The 16120-nt window shown below is 60.1% G+C and overlaps 5 protein-coding genes across 5 annotated transcripts; 4 read left to right on the top strand and 1 right to left on the bottom strand.

Annotated features, from left to right (window-relative positions):
* Positions 1 to 1579: 1579 nt before the first annotated feature.
* Positions 1580 to 2519, bottom strand: TRAVEDRAFT_59950 (acyl-CoA N-acyltransferase). The gene is made up of 4 exons (XM_008043216.1): positions 2338 to 2519; positions 1916 to 2285; positions 1796 to 1839; positions 1580 to 1734 (listed from the first exon to the last, which is right to left on the bottom strand). The coding sequence occupies exons 1-4, from the start codon at positions 2428 to 2430 to the stop codon at positions 1690 to 1692; spliced, it is 552 nt and encodes a 183-aa protein (XP_008041407.1). The 5' UTR covers positions 2431 to 2519; the 3' UTR covers positions 1580 to 1689.
* Positions 2520 to 5000: 2481 nt separating this feature from the next.
* Positions 5001 to 6209, top strand: TRAVEDRAFT_50198 (acetoin dehydrogenase; the record flags this gene model as incomplete). The annotated part of the gene is made up of 8 exons (XM_008042902.1): positions 5001 to 5276; positions 5333 to 5378; positions 5439 to 5579; positions 5631 to 5765; positions 5824 to 5888; positions 5952 to 6048; positions 6109 to 6116; positions 6177 to 6209. The coding sequence occupies 8 exons, from the start codon at positions 5001 to 5003 to the stop codon at positions 6207 to 6209; spliced, it is 801 nt and encodes a 266-aa protein (XP_008041093.1).
* A 954-nt stretch (positions 6210 to 7163) lies between these two features.
* On the top strand, positions 7164 to 11243 carry TRAVEDRAFT_50197 (uncharacterized protein; the record flags this gene model as incomplete). The annotated part of the gene is made up of 6 exons (XM_008042901.1): positions 7164 to 7592; positions 7643 to 7899; positions 7986 to 8020; positions 8410 to 8595; positions 8670 to 8815; positions 8865 to 11243. The coding sequence occupies 6 exons, from the start codon at positions 7164 to 7166 to the stop codon at positions 11241 to 11243; spliced, it is 3432 nt and encodes a 1143-aa protein (XP_008041092.1).
* Positions 11244 to 12009: 766 nt separating this feature from the next.
* Positions 12010 to 13448, top strand: TRAVEDRAFT_38907 (DNase I-like protein; the record flags this gene model as incomplete). The annotated part of the gene is made up of 2 exons (XM_008042832.1): positions 12010 to 13032; positions 13413 to 13448. 2 exons carry the CDS (start codon positions 12010 to 12012, stop codon positions 13446 to 13448), a joined length of 1059 nt encoding a protein of 352 aa, XP_008041023.1.
* A 634-nt stretch (positions 13449 to 14082) lies between these two features.
* On the top strand, positions 14083 to 14772 carry TRAVEDRAFT_77783 (uncharacterized protein; the record flags this gene model as incomplete). Its single annotated transcript, XM_008043215.1, has 1 exon — positions 14083 to 14772. A coding segment is annotated over one exon (690 nt), but the record flags the coding sequence as incomplete, so codon positions are not given.
* Between the last annotated feature and the right edge of the window lie 1348 nt (positions 14773 to 16120).

The following is a 16120-nucleotide window of genomic DNA, read 5'->3' as shown; positions in this document are numbered from 1 at the left end:
CTCCCCTCCCCTCCCCTCCCCAGTCTTGCGTTCGTGTTTCCACCCCCCCTCATTCCCTGTCGTGTCCCATCTCTATATCCTCTCTTCCTTCCGCTGTGTTCTCCTGTGCAATGATAATGTGTTTGGGTAAGCCCACTGTTCGCCTCACTGTTGTCTCACCGCATATCTGACCTCCCGCCCTTCCCTCAGCTGTCTTCGGTTTCTCCTTCCCTTGCTCCGTTCTCGCTCTTGTGGTTCTGTCTATTGGTTTCTTCTTTTCGGATTTGTTTGCATTCAGAGTCGGCTTCCCTGGTGAGTTTCTTCCATACGTCGCTCTCCACGCATTACTGATTTGTTGTCTCTCCCAGCTTCGCGTTCATGTTTCTATCCCCTCTGCTTCCTCTCCCTCCCTCCCCAGTCTGCTCCCTCCCTCTCCCGCTCTCTCTCTCCCGCTCTCTCTCTCCCGCATTCTTTCTCTCCTGCTCTCCTGCTCTCTCGCTCTCGATCCTTTGCGCTCTCTCTCTCCTTCCCCTCCCCAGTCTGGTGTTTCGTGCCTCCATCTCTACCCTCCCTTTCATCTCTGCTTCTATCCTCCCCCTCCTCTCCGCCCTCACCCCTCCCCCCCTCCCCTGCTTTCCCGTTCGTGTCCCCCGCGCAACAACGCTGTGTTCCCCGGTAAGCCCGCTGTCCTCCTCACTCTCGTCTCACAGCATTTCTGACTTGCACGCTCTTTCATTAGCTCTCTTCCCTCCCTCCTCTTCTCCATCTCCTTCATCGTTTTGCTCTTGTGGTTTCGTCTATCCCGTCTGGTACTCTCTATACTGCTTGGTCTCACCTATCCCGTCTGGTACCCTCTGTGCTGCCTGTTCTCACCTCTCGCTTGGCAGTCTGCACTTGGATCTCTGGGTCTTAGATCTGGTCTCGCGTCTTTGTTCTTGCGTTCTTGCTCTCGCGTTCGTGCTTCTCCTATGTCTCCACTTTGTGCTCTCTAGGCTGTGCTCTGGGTCGTCTGGCTTCTCTGCGGGGCTTTCTGAGACTCTCTAGGCTGCTGGTCACAAAGGTACGTCCCGGGGGAGGGCGGATGTTGGCCCGCGCAACATCCGTCCTGGCGCAGACCTTTTCGTTGGTCTCCGGGATAAGTACCTCTGGCGCGCGGTCTCGTGCGCCGGCAGGGAAACCAACCTGCGCCTAAATTTCTCTCCAGTCTCTGTTCGATGTCCTACCCACTAACTTTCGCAGATACCGCTTGCACCCTCGCCGAGTGCATCACACGTACCAACCAGGTATGCCTTATCCCTCTCTCAAAAGTCACTCTTAGGATACTGATGTACCGTATAGTATTAGTACGCGTCGGTCGCGTCTTGCTAGACCTCCGTAGTATCATGTGATCGCGTCGCGTCTCCGGACCCAGGATATCTGAACGGTTCACCAACGAGCATGAGCGTCGGAGGAGCAACATGATCAGTAGATGCCAGGAACAAGCATAGGGTACGATTATGGGTGGCGCTGATCATGTTGCAGGCCCCAATCAGGTTACGACGCGCTGGCATGGGAGGAACGTTCGAGACGATCATTACGACTATGTTCATCCCGTGTAGGGGCGAGAATGGTACAATATACTACGAGCATACATATATGCAGTCCGTGCGTCCAGGGAGGAAAGCCCGTCTAGGTTCCGTGTGCGTAAGTCCGTGAGGTATCCGGGTCTGTCTACAGGCGCGGCGTTTGCGCGCGCTCGGTGGGGGCGTACTTCGCCTGCCAGCACTGTATCAGAATCGCGCAGCTCGCTGTCAAAGAGGGGGGACGCGCTGCTCACCATCTCGTTCTCCTTCTTCTGGAACCCGCACTTCTCGTAGAAAGCTGTATGCGTGGCACGCCATGAGCAAACACGCCCATGCCAACAAGCCCCGAGCGGAGCGACGATCGCGGCACTTACGTATGTTGCTATCGCTGCAGTTGAGGATCGTCTTGTAGCAGCCGCTGTTCTCGCTGATAGCGGTGAGCGCGTGGATGATGCGCAGGCCGAGCTTCTTGCCCTGCTGGCTCTTGTCGACGGCGATGTCCTCGATGTGGCCGACGCAGCCGAGCCCACGCAGGAACTTGCGCTCGATGAACACGCAGCCGACGCCCACGATGCGGTCCGACGGGCGGTCAATGATCACGATGGGATAGTATGTGCGCGGCGCGGCGCGCAGCGCCTCGAACTGCGCGCGCCAGGCCTCTTCGCCCGGGTCGGTGACGACGGTCAGGACGCGGAGCACGTCGAGGTGCCCGCGGCGGTAGTCTGTGGACGCGAGCGGGCGCAGCTGTGGTGCGAGTTAGTGGGGGGTTGTAATTGCGCGCTGGCGGGGCACGTACGTGGAGTTCTGCGGGGAGCTGCTTGGAGACCTCGGACGGGATGAGTTCGGCGGAGAAGGCGAGGTCGAGCTGGGCGTCGGGCGTGAAAGGCATGGTAGTGATTATCGTCGTGGGCGAGGCGAGGGGTACGTGTAGATAGTCTATGTGAAACGAGAGGACAAGGGGCGCGAGTGGGGCGAGCGGTGGAGAGACGGAGAAGACGAGTGAGACGGTGGGAGAGCGCAGAGAGAGCGACGCCCTAATTATCCGTCGCGTCTCCCTGCCCGTTTCGGGACTAGCGCCCCGCGTCGGTGGCTGTCCGCTCTCCCAGACTCCCACCAACACCGCCGGCCGACTCCCGGCGGCGATGTCCTCCTCAAGGCTGTTCTCTGTCCCCCTCATGCAACGCCCATAACACTGGCGGCCACTGCCATTTCGATTGTCCAAACATACGCTGGTGCCACCTGTTGTTGCTAACCTGATGCTTAGAAGGCTGAACAGAGTAATCCATGCATATGCAAGCATGAGTGAAGGCTCGAGGTCGCGCGCGTTCGACCGGATGGCCAGCGCGCACCGGCGACGTCTCCAGCGGTAGACATCGCAACGAGTCGCACCTTGGGTATCGATGACCGAGCCTACTGACAGTTTACTTACGTATAACTGGACGCTTTGCACGGCTGAATTCAAACATTGCTTGCGCGATACTGATCCGGCTCAGCTGGAGCTGAAGGAACGTTCATTCAGGTGCGCGTGGATATAAAACGTCTTTCAGCTGTTTGGCTGATGCGCGCCCGTCAGCTTGCATTTTTGGCTAGTATGCAATATCACTGCGTATAGCCTGTATAATGTGCTAGCGAAGGGCGCAGGCTACTCTCACCGTAAGCGCAAAACGGGGTCTCACACGGTTCTTAGTCCGCGTCTTTAACCTATGTATTTGGCACCGAATTCATCTTAAGAGCACCTCGAACACCCCACCGAACCTTTGGTACACAGTTCCCGGCATCAAGAAAAAAGGTGCCCCCCTGGTCGCATCCCCCAACGATCCGGGCCTGACATGGGGCAGATTTCTGACCAGTGCAGCTATATCCATAGTGAGTTTTGAGCACTATACTACACATACTTTTTGCTTACCTGTCAGCGGAGAGCACCGCTTCAGCCGGAGCAGTGGCAGTCGGTGCCGGTGCAGCTGATGGTACAGGCCTCGGGCGCGATGGCGGCCGCTCCTGCTACGGGCGCTGGGGTGGGGGCGGGAGTGGAGGCAGCGAATGCTGCGAGGAAGGCGACAAGGAAGTAGATGCTTTTGAGAAGTTGCATGGCGCTCGATGTGGGAAGATGCGTATGGCTGTTTAGTCTGGAGCTCGAGTTGAGGCACGGCCTGTCCCACAAGGTGAGGCTTTTATACTTTTTAGAGGATGACTCTCGAGTTACGTCGCTCAACACCCCCGCCCAGGCCGTCAACGATGTTTGATACAGGTACGTACGGGCGCGAGCAGTTCAGTCAACGTGCTCGCCCGTACAAGAAATGAGCATACCTGCAAGGTGAATCGACGAAGGTCATTGACGGTTTGGCAGTGAGCGTAGCTGCTGCGCCTCTCTCACCGATGTCGTCGCGGGCTCTCTAACTGCCGCCAGGTGGATTAGCTATCATTCGTTCTGTCACATTGACTTTACGAGCGATGGCGAAGTCGCGTCCGTAATGGAGTACAAGAATAGAAGGGATACAGCAGCCGCCAGTAGCAGCCAAATGCTGTTACATTCAAGTCGCGTCTGCAGTACTTCTGAGGTTGCCCTACTACAGCTACGGCGCTCTAGGTGATGTGGATGCCGCACAGTGGCCAGGTAATCGTAGGTGCGCTTGCGCGCAGAGGATAAAGCTGCGTTGTGAGGCGCATAGGCTCGCGTTGGAGTTACGGCAAGTGTCCCCACACACATTTAGACTCCCTACTGGACGCCGTATGGCTGACTTCGCTGCGGTCCACAGATGTAGGGCACCATGCGCCGGCACTTGCTCCGTCCAGTAATGCACCTCCTCCCACAGTTCGCAGTTCCACGGCTGTCACGGCGTCTTGCTGAACATGGTCGGCATCCTCAGTCGCTGCGTCGGAAGCCCTCTCCAATCATCCATGGCATCCGGTCGGCATCTCTCTACGGCCACCGCGCTGTCGAGAACATAAGTCCATCGATATCGCTTGCGGCGGATCCACGCGGGATGCTACGTTCGCCGATTTCTAGTCGCCGCGGACTTTCCCGCCTCCCGTTCCGCCCACCAGAAGCGCACCCACCCTAGGCAACAGCGCTGCCCCTCGGAGCCCGACCTTCTTCAATCCCGCACAGCCGCAGCATCCAGCAGCGGCCACGCGCGTCGCGGGCGACATAACGAGTACGTGTTCGGCCGTTTACCCAGGCCTGTGAATTCACACCGCGGGCGCGCTGGATCCACATACGGCTGCGCGTTTGCCGGCAATCGGCCCGCCAAGCCTTCTAGCTCTCAGGGATGGCGAGGGGGCTATTGCGGAGGGGGCACTAGCCCTGTCGCGTATGGGGAGGCCCACGGAGATTGGTGTGTCCATGCTGGCGTCGTGGTGGGACCAGGGACGGGGGTGGTCAGGAGGCGCGTGCGGGAGGGTATAAGTACCCTCTCACACGCGCCCACGGGACGCTAACCAACCATCCGTACTACGAACATGAGCTCTACTACTTCCGAGACGAAGCGCGTTGCGATTATCACCGGAGCGGCGGAAGGCATCGGGCGTGCTATTGCGCTCCGACTGGCCAAGGACGGGTACGACCTTGGGCTGTTCGACTTGCCCCGCGCGCGAGAGAGGTTGGAGGCGGTCGCGGAAGAGGTCCGGACCGCGCACGGAGCGCGGGTGGTGAACGTGTACGGAGACGTGTCGAAGGAAGACGATGTGCGGATTCTCGTAGAGACCGTCGTGCAGGAACTTGGTAGCGTATATGCGGTAAGGTCGTCTTGCCCCCGGTGCGCCAGGGCCGTTGCTGACCTGAGTTCTTACAGATGATCGCGAACGCGGGGATATGCATCAACCAAGTCTTGCACGAGAGTACGTCCGACGTCTTATGGTGTCGTGCAGCATACGATGTTGACGTCTGGGCGATTTTAGCAACCTCGGAGGAGGCCGACAAGCTCCTCGATATCAACGTGAAGGGCACGTTCTACAGCTTCAAGTACGCAGCGATCCAGATGATCAAGCAGGGTACCGGCGGTCGCCTCGTTGGTGCGGCGTCCATTGCGGGCAAGAGAGGTAGGTGGTCAGTTGTCAGATATACCGAGCGAACGCTGAGGGAAGCTGCAGGGTACGCCGAGCATGCGCTATACAGCGCTTCGAAGTTTGCGGTCCGTGCTATAGTCCAATGCGCTGCGCTGGACTACGGGCAGTACGGTATCACTGTGAACGCGTACGCGCCGGGCGCATGCGAAACATCGCTATGTGCGTGTCAATTCGCGCCGGCCTATCTGGATGGTGCTGAAACAGAGGATTGCATCAGTGACCGGGGTTGACGAGCACTTCGCGACGAAGAACGGGGAGCCCATCGGAACATACAAAGTTAAGGTAAGACGCTACCCTCGTCGTGTATTATTTGTAGGTCTGAGACCGTTTGTCCCGCTCTTCTAGTTCAGGGATGGTAATGCGTTGAAGCGTAATGCAAGGCCGGAAGATATCGCGAACCTGGCGTCCTTTTTCGTGTCGGACGACGCCTCTTTCATCACCGGTGCGTGGCTTTCCGTTTGCGCATGATGTCGACAACTAAATAAGATGGTGCGCACTGCAGGGCAAAGCGTGAGTCAAAGGCGTCCCCTCGATCCCGATGCGTGGCACTGACGATTTTGACTTTCATAGTACCTGGTCGATGGAGGCACCTGCTTCGACTGAGCGAGAGCGGAAGAGTTGATAATCTACCGGAGTTAAGAGCTCCTTTCCTCTGCACCACCACCACGGTCGGTTTTCCCACGCTCGAGTCTTGGAGCGGCTCGACGTGGGGGCAAGCCATGATGCCATATACATGTTGAAAACAGATAGAATCCCTCTCCGAGAGCAGGCGGGTACCTGGAGACCGCCGTTATAGTGCTGCTCGCTGTGCGGGCCGATGAGCTGCACAGTGCGCCAGCTGGCACTGCTAGCGCCTGTCCGACAAGGCACGACTCACGGGCTGATCGCCTTGTCGTAGCAACCGCAGGGGAAACCCTAGCCCACTAAATGTGAACGGAGGCAAGCTGCTGTAGAAGGAACTGCTTTCCCGCAGGGGAATGCATATGTCGAGGGGGCCATCGGGCCCGCTCGGGGGTCTACGGATGCATGAGTTAGCGCTTGGCGCTACGTGTTTGAGCGCCCTGAGGATGACTCTACCGGGGGTCGGCCGTTTCTTCGGCGCACTCCTCGGCTGCCGCTGGCTCCGAGAATGCTCGGGTCTACCAAACCCTGGAGGCCAAGTCCGGCATGTACGCTCCCATCGCCGATTGAGCGAGGAGGTTAGGCTGCTTAATGCAAAAAATGCTTTGGGCCACTCGCTGTAAAAATGCTGCCGACTGCATAATCGAGCAGTAAGGCGAGCAAGGGGGTGAATGCAGGCATGTAGGTGGGCATGCGGCAGTATAAATGATAAGTGGGCCTACAAGCGAACGCGTCTCGACCCTCGCCTAGGGCGGGACGGGTGGTATGCCCTTCCCATGACCTGCTCCCCAACAAAAAATCCTTGATCTGGCACCGTGGCCTGCTAGCGTGTCACCTAAGCACGCTAGAGGTTAGCGAAGTGCGCCTCTGGAAAAAATCTGCTGCTACATATAAAACTCAGCTCCTCCCCCATTCTGCTGTCGACATCCACCCACCATGGCTCTCAGCTACACCACCCTCTTTGTCTGTGAGCAACCTGAAGTTGCGCCGCCAGAGACCTCTTCAGAGGCGCTGTTTCTGCTCCTGGTCTGCCCCTCCCGCCCGCTCGAGATGGGGGCGAACGTTCGCCTCCTCCTCGTCTTTGACCCGCCGAACCTGGTCCCCTTCTTCCCCATCGCCACCCGAGCCCCCTTCACGGCCCTCCGCCTCGATATCTGGGGCACAGTAGTTGGTGTCAAGTCCCAAGACCGAAGGGTGGTGGAGTTCGAGGTTGAGAACCACAATGAAGAGGCGCCGATCCGGCGCGCACGTATAGTAGCCCCGTGGCTGCCCGGGCTGACGGCGGGCCGAGACCTCCGGGGTCCCTCTGGGGCCGGGGTCCCCGAGCTCCCCGATATCCCCAAGCTGCACGGGGCGGTGAAAAACGTACGTTGTGCAGAAGACGCGCGCATGCCTTTACTAAACAAGCATGACAGGCCCGGCCCCACTATGCCGCTGACTCTCGGCGGGCGGGTGAACGCGAGGTGGCTAGGCGGGCTGGAGGCGAAGGAAGGAGGGGAAGCGCTGGCATGCAGGAGACACGAGGCACAGCCGAGGGGTACGAGGCGTGGGAGCTGAGCGCGGAGTACGCCAACGAGCAGGAGGGCCTATACGAAAGTTTCCCGTCGTCGCTGACCGACCGCCACACCCCTGGGGCCCGCTCGCTCTCCCCCACTGGCTCTGACTACTGGATGTAGAACGCGCGTATGTATGTCTTGACTGGTCGACAATGCATCGAACATGACCGCGAAGGAGCAGTATGGCTGACGACTGTGTTAGTCACTCGCTAAAAAATAAGCTCGCGGCCGGCCGCAGTACGCGCGACACAGCTCGTAGCGGTATCCTCTTTTGGAGCTACGATGCTACCGGGACTGTCGAGATGTTAAGTTGTCCAAAACTGAGTATGACTCCTGACGACTCTAGACTCGCAGCGCTGAGTATGCGGATAGCCGTAGACGTGCTGAACTGGCGAGCGACGCCGAGTCTCCGCGCGCCCAATCGCGTCCGTGCTGAATGACGGCCAGAAACATAATCGCGAAGGCGGGCGAAAGCAGACAGCACGCCTGCCACGAAGAGGGAGGAGCATCGGGGGGCCAGCGGAGGGAGTATAAAGGAGGGGGTCGAACGCCGTGGTGCAGCGTCGCCTCCGGTGCACAACCCAGCTCTCTCTACTCCCCGACTCCTCTGATCGACTATTGCTCAGATGCCATCCCGTCGCGCGGCCCCTACGTCCCGCCCTACGACCCCGACAGACACGAGCATATCGCTGACGACGACGACGGCGGGTTCCCTCGCTGGTGGAGCTCCGGCTGGTGGCCCCCTTCACTCGACTCCGCCCCCCAGGTCCTACGCCCTTGTGGCGTCCTCTCCTCCCACGAGCCCGCGCATGGTAAACATGCAGGTGCATGCCCCGGGCCCACCTCGCGGTGCTAACGCTGCCGGATGCACACTGATGGTACGGAGACCCATGCCCCACAAGCTACCGCTACCACGGCCTAACGATGCTACAGGGCCCAGGCGTCACGCCGGAGGGCGCGGCTGGACCCGGCACGCAGACAGGAATGAGGCTCGCAAACCACAGCGGCGATGGAGGCCTTAGCCGCACACCTGTAAGCCAACATGTGCCGGGGCCCATGAACCTGTGCTAACAACCCGCAGAGCGCGGCCAGCGAGGCGCCAGGGCTGCCTAACGCTGAGGCGAAGTCAAGCGAAGGTGCTAAGGACGGGCCGAAGGATAAGGGGAAAGGTAGAGGGCCGCCAGGTCCGCCGAGCCCGCGCATGTCCCCGGTGGCGACGTCCACTCCTTCCTCCCCGCCTTCCCCCCCGCTCCCGGCTTTCCCAGAAGGCTTCGAAGTTCACGGCACCCGCTACGTGTGTGCTGAAGACTTAAGCTGCGGGATAGCGGAGGGCATCATGAGCGGCGCGCAGTATGACGATTACATTACTGATGGCATCGGCCGTGATGGGCAACCGCTCCCTGGTCAAGTACCCGACTACGAGCAGCGCAAGCGCAAACGCGCGCGCATCCACACCCCGTCGCCGGAATGCGAGGAGGCCGTCGTCTTTTACGGCCGCGCACTGCCTGGAGAAATCCCGAACCCGCCGACACCATACCCGGCGACGATCACGACGGCGCGGGCTCTTATTGCCAAGGATAGAGAAGAGTATGGACGCCTCCCGCCGCCCTCGCCTAGCCGGACCTCCCTAGTGCCACCGCCATCCACCCAGCCGCGCCAGCCGATCTCACGCTTAGGATATGGCATGGCGAGGCCGGCCAGGACCAGGAAGTCGCTCCCCCTTTCCCAGCCGTCCCCGCAGGCGGGTCGAACGCCGCATGTGCCGATGAACGTCGACCCGCCTCCTCCCTTCCTTCCCCAGGTTCCTAGTTTCTCGGCGACACCCACGCCGCGCGCTCGCTCGGGCACCGGGATGCAGCTCTGCCCCACCATACTCGCGCGAACCACGGCAGGACCGCCGCAGCGTTCTGCAACGGTGGCGGCCGCCGCGCGTTCTGGGACGGCGTCTCAGCAGGCGAGCTCGTCGAGGACGCCCTGGACGGGTGGCTGGGACGACCGGAGCTGGAGCGCGCCGTCCACAAGCACGAGGAACGACACTCCTCGCCCGCCGCCGCTGGTCGACCCCTTCTGCCCCAGCAACATGAGCCACCGCCCGCCAAACTACAGGGAGCCGATGTCCTTTGAGATGCCTCGAGACGTCTCTTTTGACCTTCCTGCGGTGACTGAGGAGGCGCCGCCTGAAGCCGGCCTGGTCCCGTCGCAGATCCACCCCGAGCACAGCAGCGGGCAGCTGCCCTCCACGTCCTCCGCGCCCCCAGCTACGACAGCAAGGCGGACTCACACGTATATCGCGCAGATGGCAACCCTGCAGGCGTACTCGCCGCAAGGTTTCGTGTTTACCCCAGCCCCAGATGGAGGGTTCGGGCCGCACGACTTCCCCGACCCCGAACATCTGATCCATGGCATGGCGAGCGGGCGCGTGGCGGATATCTGGCGGGAGAACGGGCGAACCACTCTATTCGTGGAGATCTACGGCATCCGTCACCCCAGCCCGCGGCTGATCCGGACGCTCACGGACGGCGTGACTGCTGCTTTCTCGGCGATGACACGCACGACGGGCTTTCGCGTCATCGAGCCAGTGGCGGCACACCCCGCGCATCGCCGGAGCAGCCCGTCGACCTTCACCCTCACTGGCGTCCCCGAGCATGTCGTCGACGCGGTGGTGAACCAGAGGGTATGGTCGTCTACCTTCCTCACGCTCCTGGCCTATCGGCGCGCCATCACGCTTCCCAACTTCCTGTGTCGGCTTGTCGACCTCACCCAGGACCCCGAACTGGACGTCGCGAGGATGGTCTGGGAGGCCTTCAACGGACCCTCCATCCTCCCGACCCTCCTGCGCTTTGCTCGGGGAAACTCTCGGTTCAACGGGATGGGCACTGAAGAAGCCGCAAACATCATCCTAAGCTCGCTTCGGGTCCATGTGACCACCCTCGACGACAACAGTCTGGTGGCGGCGGTGTACTGCGACTCTCCCGCGGCGACCGTCAGCGACTGGCGCGAGTGGCGCGACACCGTCCGCCGCGCCTCCTTCCGTTTTGGTGACCAGATTGCGACTGTCGCGCAACTGGCACTCTGCGCGGGGTGCCACAGCGCCGCCCACTCCACTGAGCTCTGCCCACTGCCCCTCCTCCCGGGGTGGAACGCGCCCCCGCCACGCCCGCGCCCTCGCCCGCAGCCCGCGCGCGACACCACGGACCTTGGCCCCAGCAGTCTCACAGCGCAGGGCGACGTAGCGGGACCGTCCACCTTTAACAGGTCGATGCGTGGGCGCGGCTCGTCCAACTCAAACCGTGGAGGCGGCGGCGGAGGCCGCCAAGGCAATGGGCGCCGTGGGGTTGGTAATGGCAACGGTAACGGCGGCGGGAATGGCGGCGGAAATGGTGGAGGCAAAGGGAATGGCGGCAAGCGCGGGCGCGACGGATATGACGGTAACCACTACGACCGTGAACCGTACATGTAGGACGCGTACGCACTCGGGGAAGGATGGCGCACGCGTCGAGCGGGCGCACCCCCTCCCCCCCCTCCCCTGTCTCCTCTCTCCGCCCGGCCGCAGTGCGAGGCCTGACGTGTACGAGTGCGCGCGCGCGTGTGCACGGCCCTTGTGCCCTCGCGCCCGCCCTCCCGCTCTCCGCCCGCCTATGGCCTCTGCACATGTATCTCACCACCGCCGCAACTGTCGCGCCCCCTCCCCTCAGAACTTTCCTATTAGCACTAATATCTCATCTCATAAATACACGCTTGGTTGTCTCATCCGGAGGCTGATTTACCGTTTGAGGACGGAATGCCGCATTGGCCAGCAGCGGCCTATTTAGGCTGGCAGCGCTGCTCACGTACGCAGTAAGCCTCAACTTACTGCGCCTGCCGCCCGGATGGTGGGCATAACCATCGCCGCCAGGGTGAAATGGTCGAACCCCCGGCGGGCTACTCCGACTGCGAACCACACAAACTTTACAACCCACACACTTCCGGCCCATCAAACGGATACTGGCTCCTTGCGCCTCGCTCAGTCGCGACAGAACTGCGTCTTGCCTGCTGCCGCAGGGATGAGTGACCGACTGGACGAGATTGGTAGTAGGCGGCTCGCTGTCCGCGAGCCACGCAACTTGGAACAACCCGGCACCTCTGGCGGCCGCCCGAGGACGCGTACCACGGCGCGCCTGCGAATTGGAACCTTGAACATAAAAGGTTTCGGTGCGGCGGCCCCGGGGGGTGCCTCTGATAAGTGGATGTATATAAATCAAGTCGTACGCGACCAAAATCTGGCTATCCTAGCTATCCAAGAGGCCCACCTGTCGGACGAACGCCTGGAGGCCCTGAACGCCTTGTTTGCAACGTCCCTTGAGATACACTGTTCCCCAGACCCGGAGAATAGCACGGGGGCCCGCGGCGTGGCCCTTGTTGTTAACAAGCGACGGCTAGCAGGACGAAAATGTGTTATACGAGAAGTAGTCCCTGGGCGGGCGATGCAGATTGAGTACCCGTGGTCGGCGAGTAAATCAATTACGCTGCTAAATGTGTACGCACCGAATGCCGTCGCGGAAAACGAGAAATTTTGGACGGACCTGCGTGCCTCCTGGACAGAACGTGGCTGCATGAAGCCTGACGTTGTGCTGGGTGACTTCAATGTCGTCGAGAGTGCCCTTGACCGGTACCCGGCGCACTCGGACCCGGCGAGTGCCACTGAGGCTCTCGCCCGGATGCTGAAGTGTATAAATGCGCACGACTCATGGCGGGGCGCACACCCGACCGAACGTCTCTTCACCTTTAGGCAGGCGGGGGGTGAGCGGCAGTCGAGACTGGACCGTATTTATGTGAAGCAGTCCATTATCCCGAAGGTGGCGGACTGGCTGGCCGTTGGCCCAGGCAGACTGTCCGACCATCAGTTAGTTATATGCTCCATCGCAAATTATCACGCACCGGTAGTAGGGAAGGGGCGCTGGTCCGCGCCCCTCTCGCTCCTGGATGACGCAAAGTTCGTCGGAACGATGAAACGAATGGGAATGGACCTAACGTCCAAAATGGCCTGTTTGGGCGAGCGGACGGAGACTGAGAACCCGCAGCTTCTCTTTGACGACTTCAAAAGGTCGCTGGCGGACGCGGCGCGGAAACGAGTCAAGGAATGGGTCCCCAAACTAGACAAGAAAATAACGCACCTTCGAGAACAGGTGCAGGCCCTACAGAGTGCTGATGTGCCGTCGTTAGAGGAGAACGCGGCTGCCGCGGAGACGGTTGCGCTCCTACAGGAGCACGTCCAAAGGCTGGAGGCGAACCGCTTTGGAAACCGCCGAATGGCTGTGCATGCAAAAGACTGGGCTAATGGAGAGAAAATCGGGAGATACTGGACAAGGCAGAATGCGCCGCCGAAGCCGGACAGTATTATGTACGAGATGCGCCGTATCGGGGGAGGCGCGGGGTACGCGAACAGCACCAAGGAGATGTGCGAAATCGCACGTACCTTCTATGACGACCTACAGCGCTCTGACCCGCTGCCGGTGGGCGTTCAACATGACGAGGTAATCGCGCAGGCCCTGGAATGCGAGGAGGCTCGCCTGTCGGGAGCGCAGAAAGCAGCAATGGCTGCCCGTCTGACCGATGCACATGTCCGAATGGCGATGAAGCACTCGGGCAGGCACAAGGCGGCTGGACGCGACGGAATTCCCACTGAATTCTGGCTGGCGTACATGCAGTGGCACGAGACAGCGGTGACGTGTGGGAAACCTGCTCTTGACGTTGTGAGGATGATGAGGGTGGTCTTCAACGACATTGAAGTGCACGGTGTAGCTGCGGAAACGCCGTTTGCAGAAGGATGGGTGTGCCCCATATACAAGAAGAAGGACCCGAGAGAGATAACAAACTATCGGCCAATAACGGTTCTGAACGCGGACTACAAAATAATGACAAAAGCACTCACGGCCAAGCTTTCAGCGTGTGCACCCGATGTTATACATCCTGACCAGGTGGGGTTTGTACCAGGCCGAAGTATCTTTAACCATATTAAACTGGCATCCCTCTTAGTTGAATATGCTGAGGCGGAAGAAAACAACGGTGTTATTGTCGCTTTGGACCAAGAGAAGACGTATGACCGAATTGATCATACTTACCTATGGGCCACGCTCCGGCACATGAACTTCCCGGAGTCGTTCATCTCTACTGTGCGAGCCCTGTACTCAGCAGCGACGAGCGCGGTGATGGTGAATGGCACACTGAGCCGTTCGTTTGCCATCACTAGAGGTGTCCGTCAGGGCGACCCGCTATCCTGTCTACTGTTCGACCTCGCCATCGAACCGCTGGCGGCCGCCCTACGTGCCTCCTCCATCCGAGGCTTCTCGGTCCCGGGGAAAGCTGAAAAACTAGTGTCAGCACTCTTCGCCGACGACACGACCGCGTTCCTCGCTGAAACTGACTCTTTTGAGGACCTCATGGCGATTCTGTGCAAATGGCGCGCGGCCTCGCGCGCGAAGTTCAATGACGATAAGACTGAAGTCCTCCCTGTAGGGAGTAAGTCGTATCGCGAACGAGTAGTACAGACTCGGCAACTCACGGTCGGCGGGCCCGCGTTGCCAGGTGGCGTAAAAATCGTGCCCGATAAGCAACCGGTCAGAGTCCTCGGCGCGTGGATAGGGAACCAGGTCGACCAGGAAGCGGTGTGGGGTCCCATGGTGGATACGATCCGCCGTAATCTTGAGAGGTGGGGTCTTAGGAACCCGAGCATGTACGGACGTAAGCTCATCGTGGGTATGGAAGTCGGCGGTTGCACGCAATTCCTGGCGCGCGCGCAGACGATGCCACCGGCAGTCGAGCAAACGCTGGAGCGCGCGGTCTCTGAGTTTGTCTGGAAAAATGGCGGGCGCCCGACGGTGAGTATGGCCGTCCTACAGGACCCTCTGGAGAGCGGGGGACTAAACCTACTAGATGTTCGCGCTCGTAATGACGCCATCGACCTGATGTGGCTGAAGGCGTACGTGGACACCTCGCCCGCCCGCCCGACCTGGGCATACCTGGCGGATGTTCTCCTTGCGAATGCCATACAGGCGGCGGATAGAAAGCTCGACCCCCGAGCGCGCGTCAACACCTTTGTCGCGGAGGCCCGGGACGAGGGACGACAGCGGACCGACCTGCTTACGGAGGTGGTGCTGGCCCACGCCGAGTCCGTGCGGGGACGACGATGGGAGGAGGTGAGAGAGGAGGGAGAGGGGCTTACAGGGCAGAGGCACCCTTCAGCGAACCCCGACAGAGGTCTGGGGTTGCGACAGGGGCGTGCCAGGGAACTAGCCTGGAAGAGGCCAAGGAGGAGGCCGGCGACGAAGGCCAAAGCTGTCCCCAATGACTTAAGTATATTGACTTGACCATCTAGTACAAGAGGTGCTTACCTGTCCCCAATGACTTAAGAGGTCGAGATGGGGAACAGGTGCAGGATCTACTCTACCTATATACTGGAGCAGGTGCGCACAGACCAGGTATCTATTTGTACGTGTTTGGTACCTAGGGTGAGTATGAAGCATGTGACCAACGATCAGGTGACCTGTAGCTAGACTAATACCTATGACGTCCTTCAGGGTGCTATAGTAATTGTAATGACTGTGGTGACGTAGGTGTCGCGGAGGCCCGGGACGAGGGACGACAGCGGACCGACCTGCTTACGGAGGTGGTGCTGGCCCACGCCGAGTCCGTGCGGGGACGACGATGGGAGGAGGCGAGAGAGGAGAGGGAGGGGCTTACAGGGCAGAGGCACCCTTCAGCGAACCCCGACAGAGGTCTGGGGTTGCAACAGGGGCGTGCCAGGGAACTTGCCTGAAAGAGGCCAAGGAGGAGGCCGGCGACGAAGGCCAAAGCTGTCCCCAATGACTTAAGTATATTGACTTGACCATCTAGTACAAGAGGTGCTTACCTGTCCCCAATGACTTAAGAGGTCGAGATGGGGAACAGGTGCAGGATCTACTCTACCTATATACTGGAGCAGGTGCGCACAGACCAGGTACCTATTTGTACGTGTTTGGTACCTAAGGTGAGTATGAAGCATGTGACCAACGATCAGGTGACCTGTAGCTAGACTAATACCTATGACGTCCTTCAGGGTGCTATGGTAATCGTAATGACTGTGGTGACGTAGGGAGTATGATGGAAGCCCGGTGATACCGGGAGGCAGGGCGCCCGTAAGGGCGCTAGGGAGGGGAGGACCGGCGAGGTTGATGATGGAAAGAGGCGCTTGTGTGAGGCGCTCTAAGGGGAGGGAGGCGGATGCTGAGGTGCTGCGAGGGTGCTGTGGCGTCTGGGCCGAGTTCTGGTGGGCGTAGGCAGAGCCTAGGAGGGGAGGTGCTGGCGACTCCACGACAATAC

Source organism: Trametes versicolor, assembly GCF_000271585.1.
Source record: "Trametes versicolor FP-101664 SS1 unplaced genomic scaffold TRAVEscaffold_9, whole genome shotgun sequence".
Lineage (NCBI taxonomy): Eukaryota > Fungi > Basidiomycota > Agaricomycetes > Polyporales > Polyporaceae > Trametes > Trametes versicolor.
The sequence above is the reverse complement of the archived record's forward strand: the minus strand, read 5'-3'. Positions and strand labels throughout refer to the sequence as shown.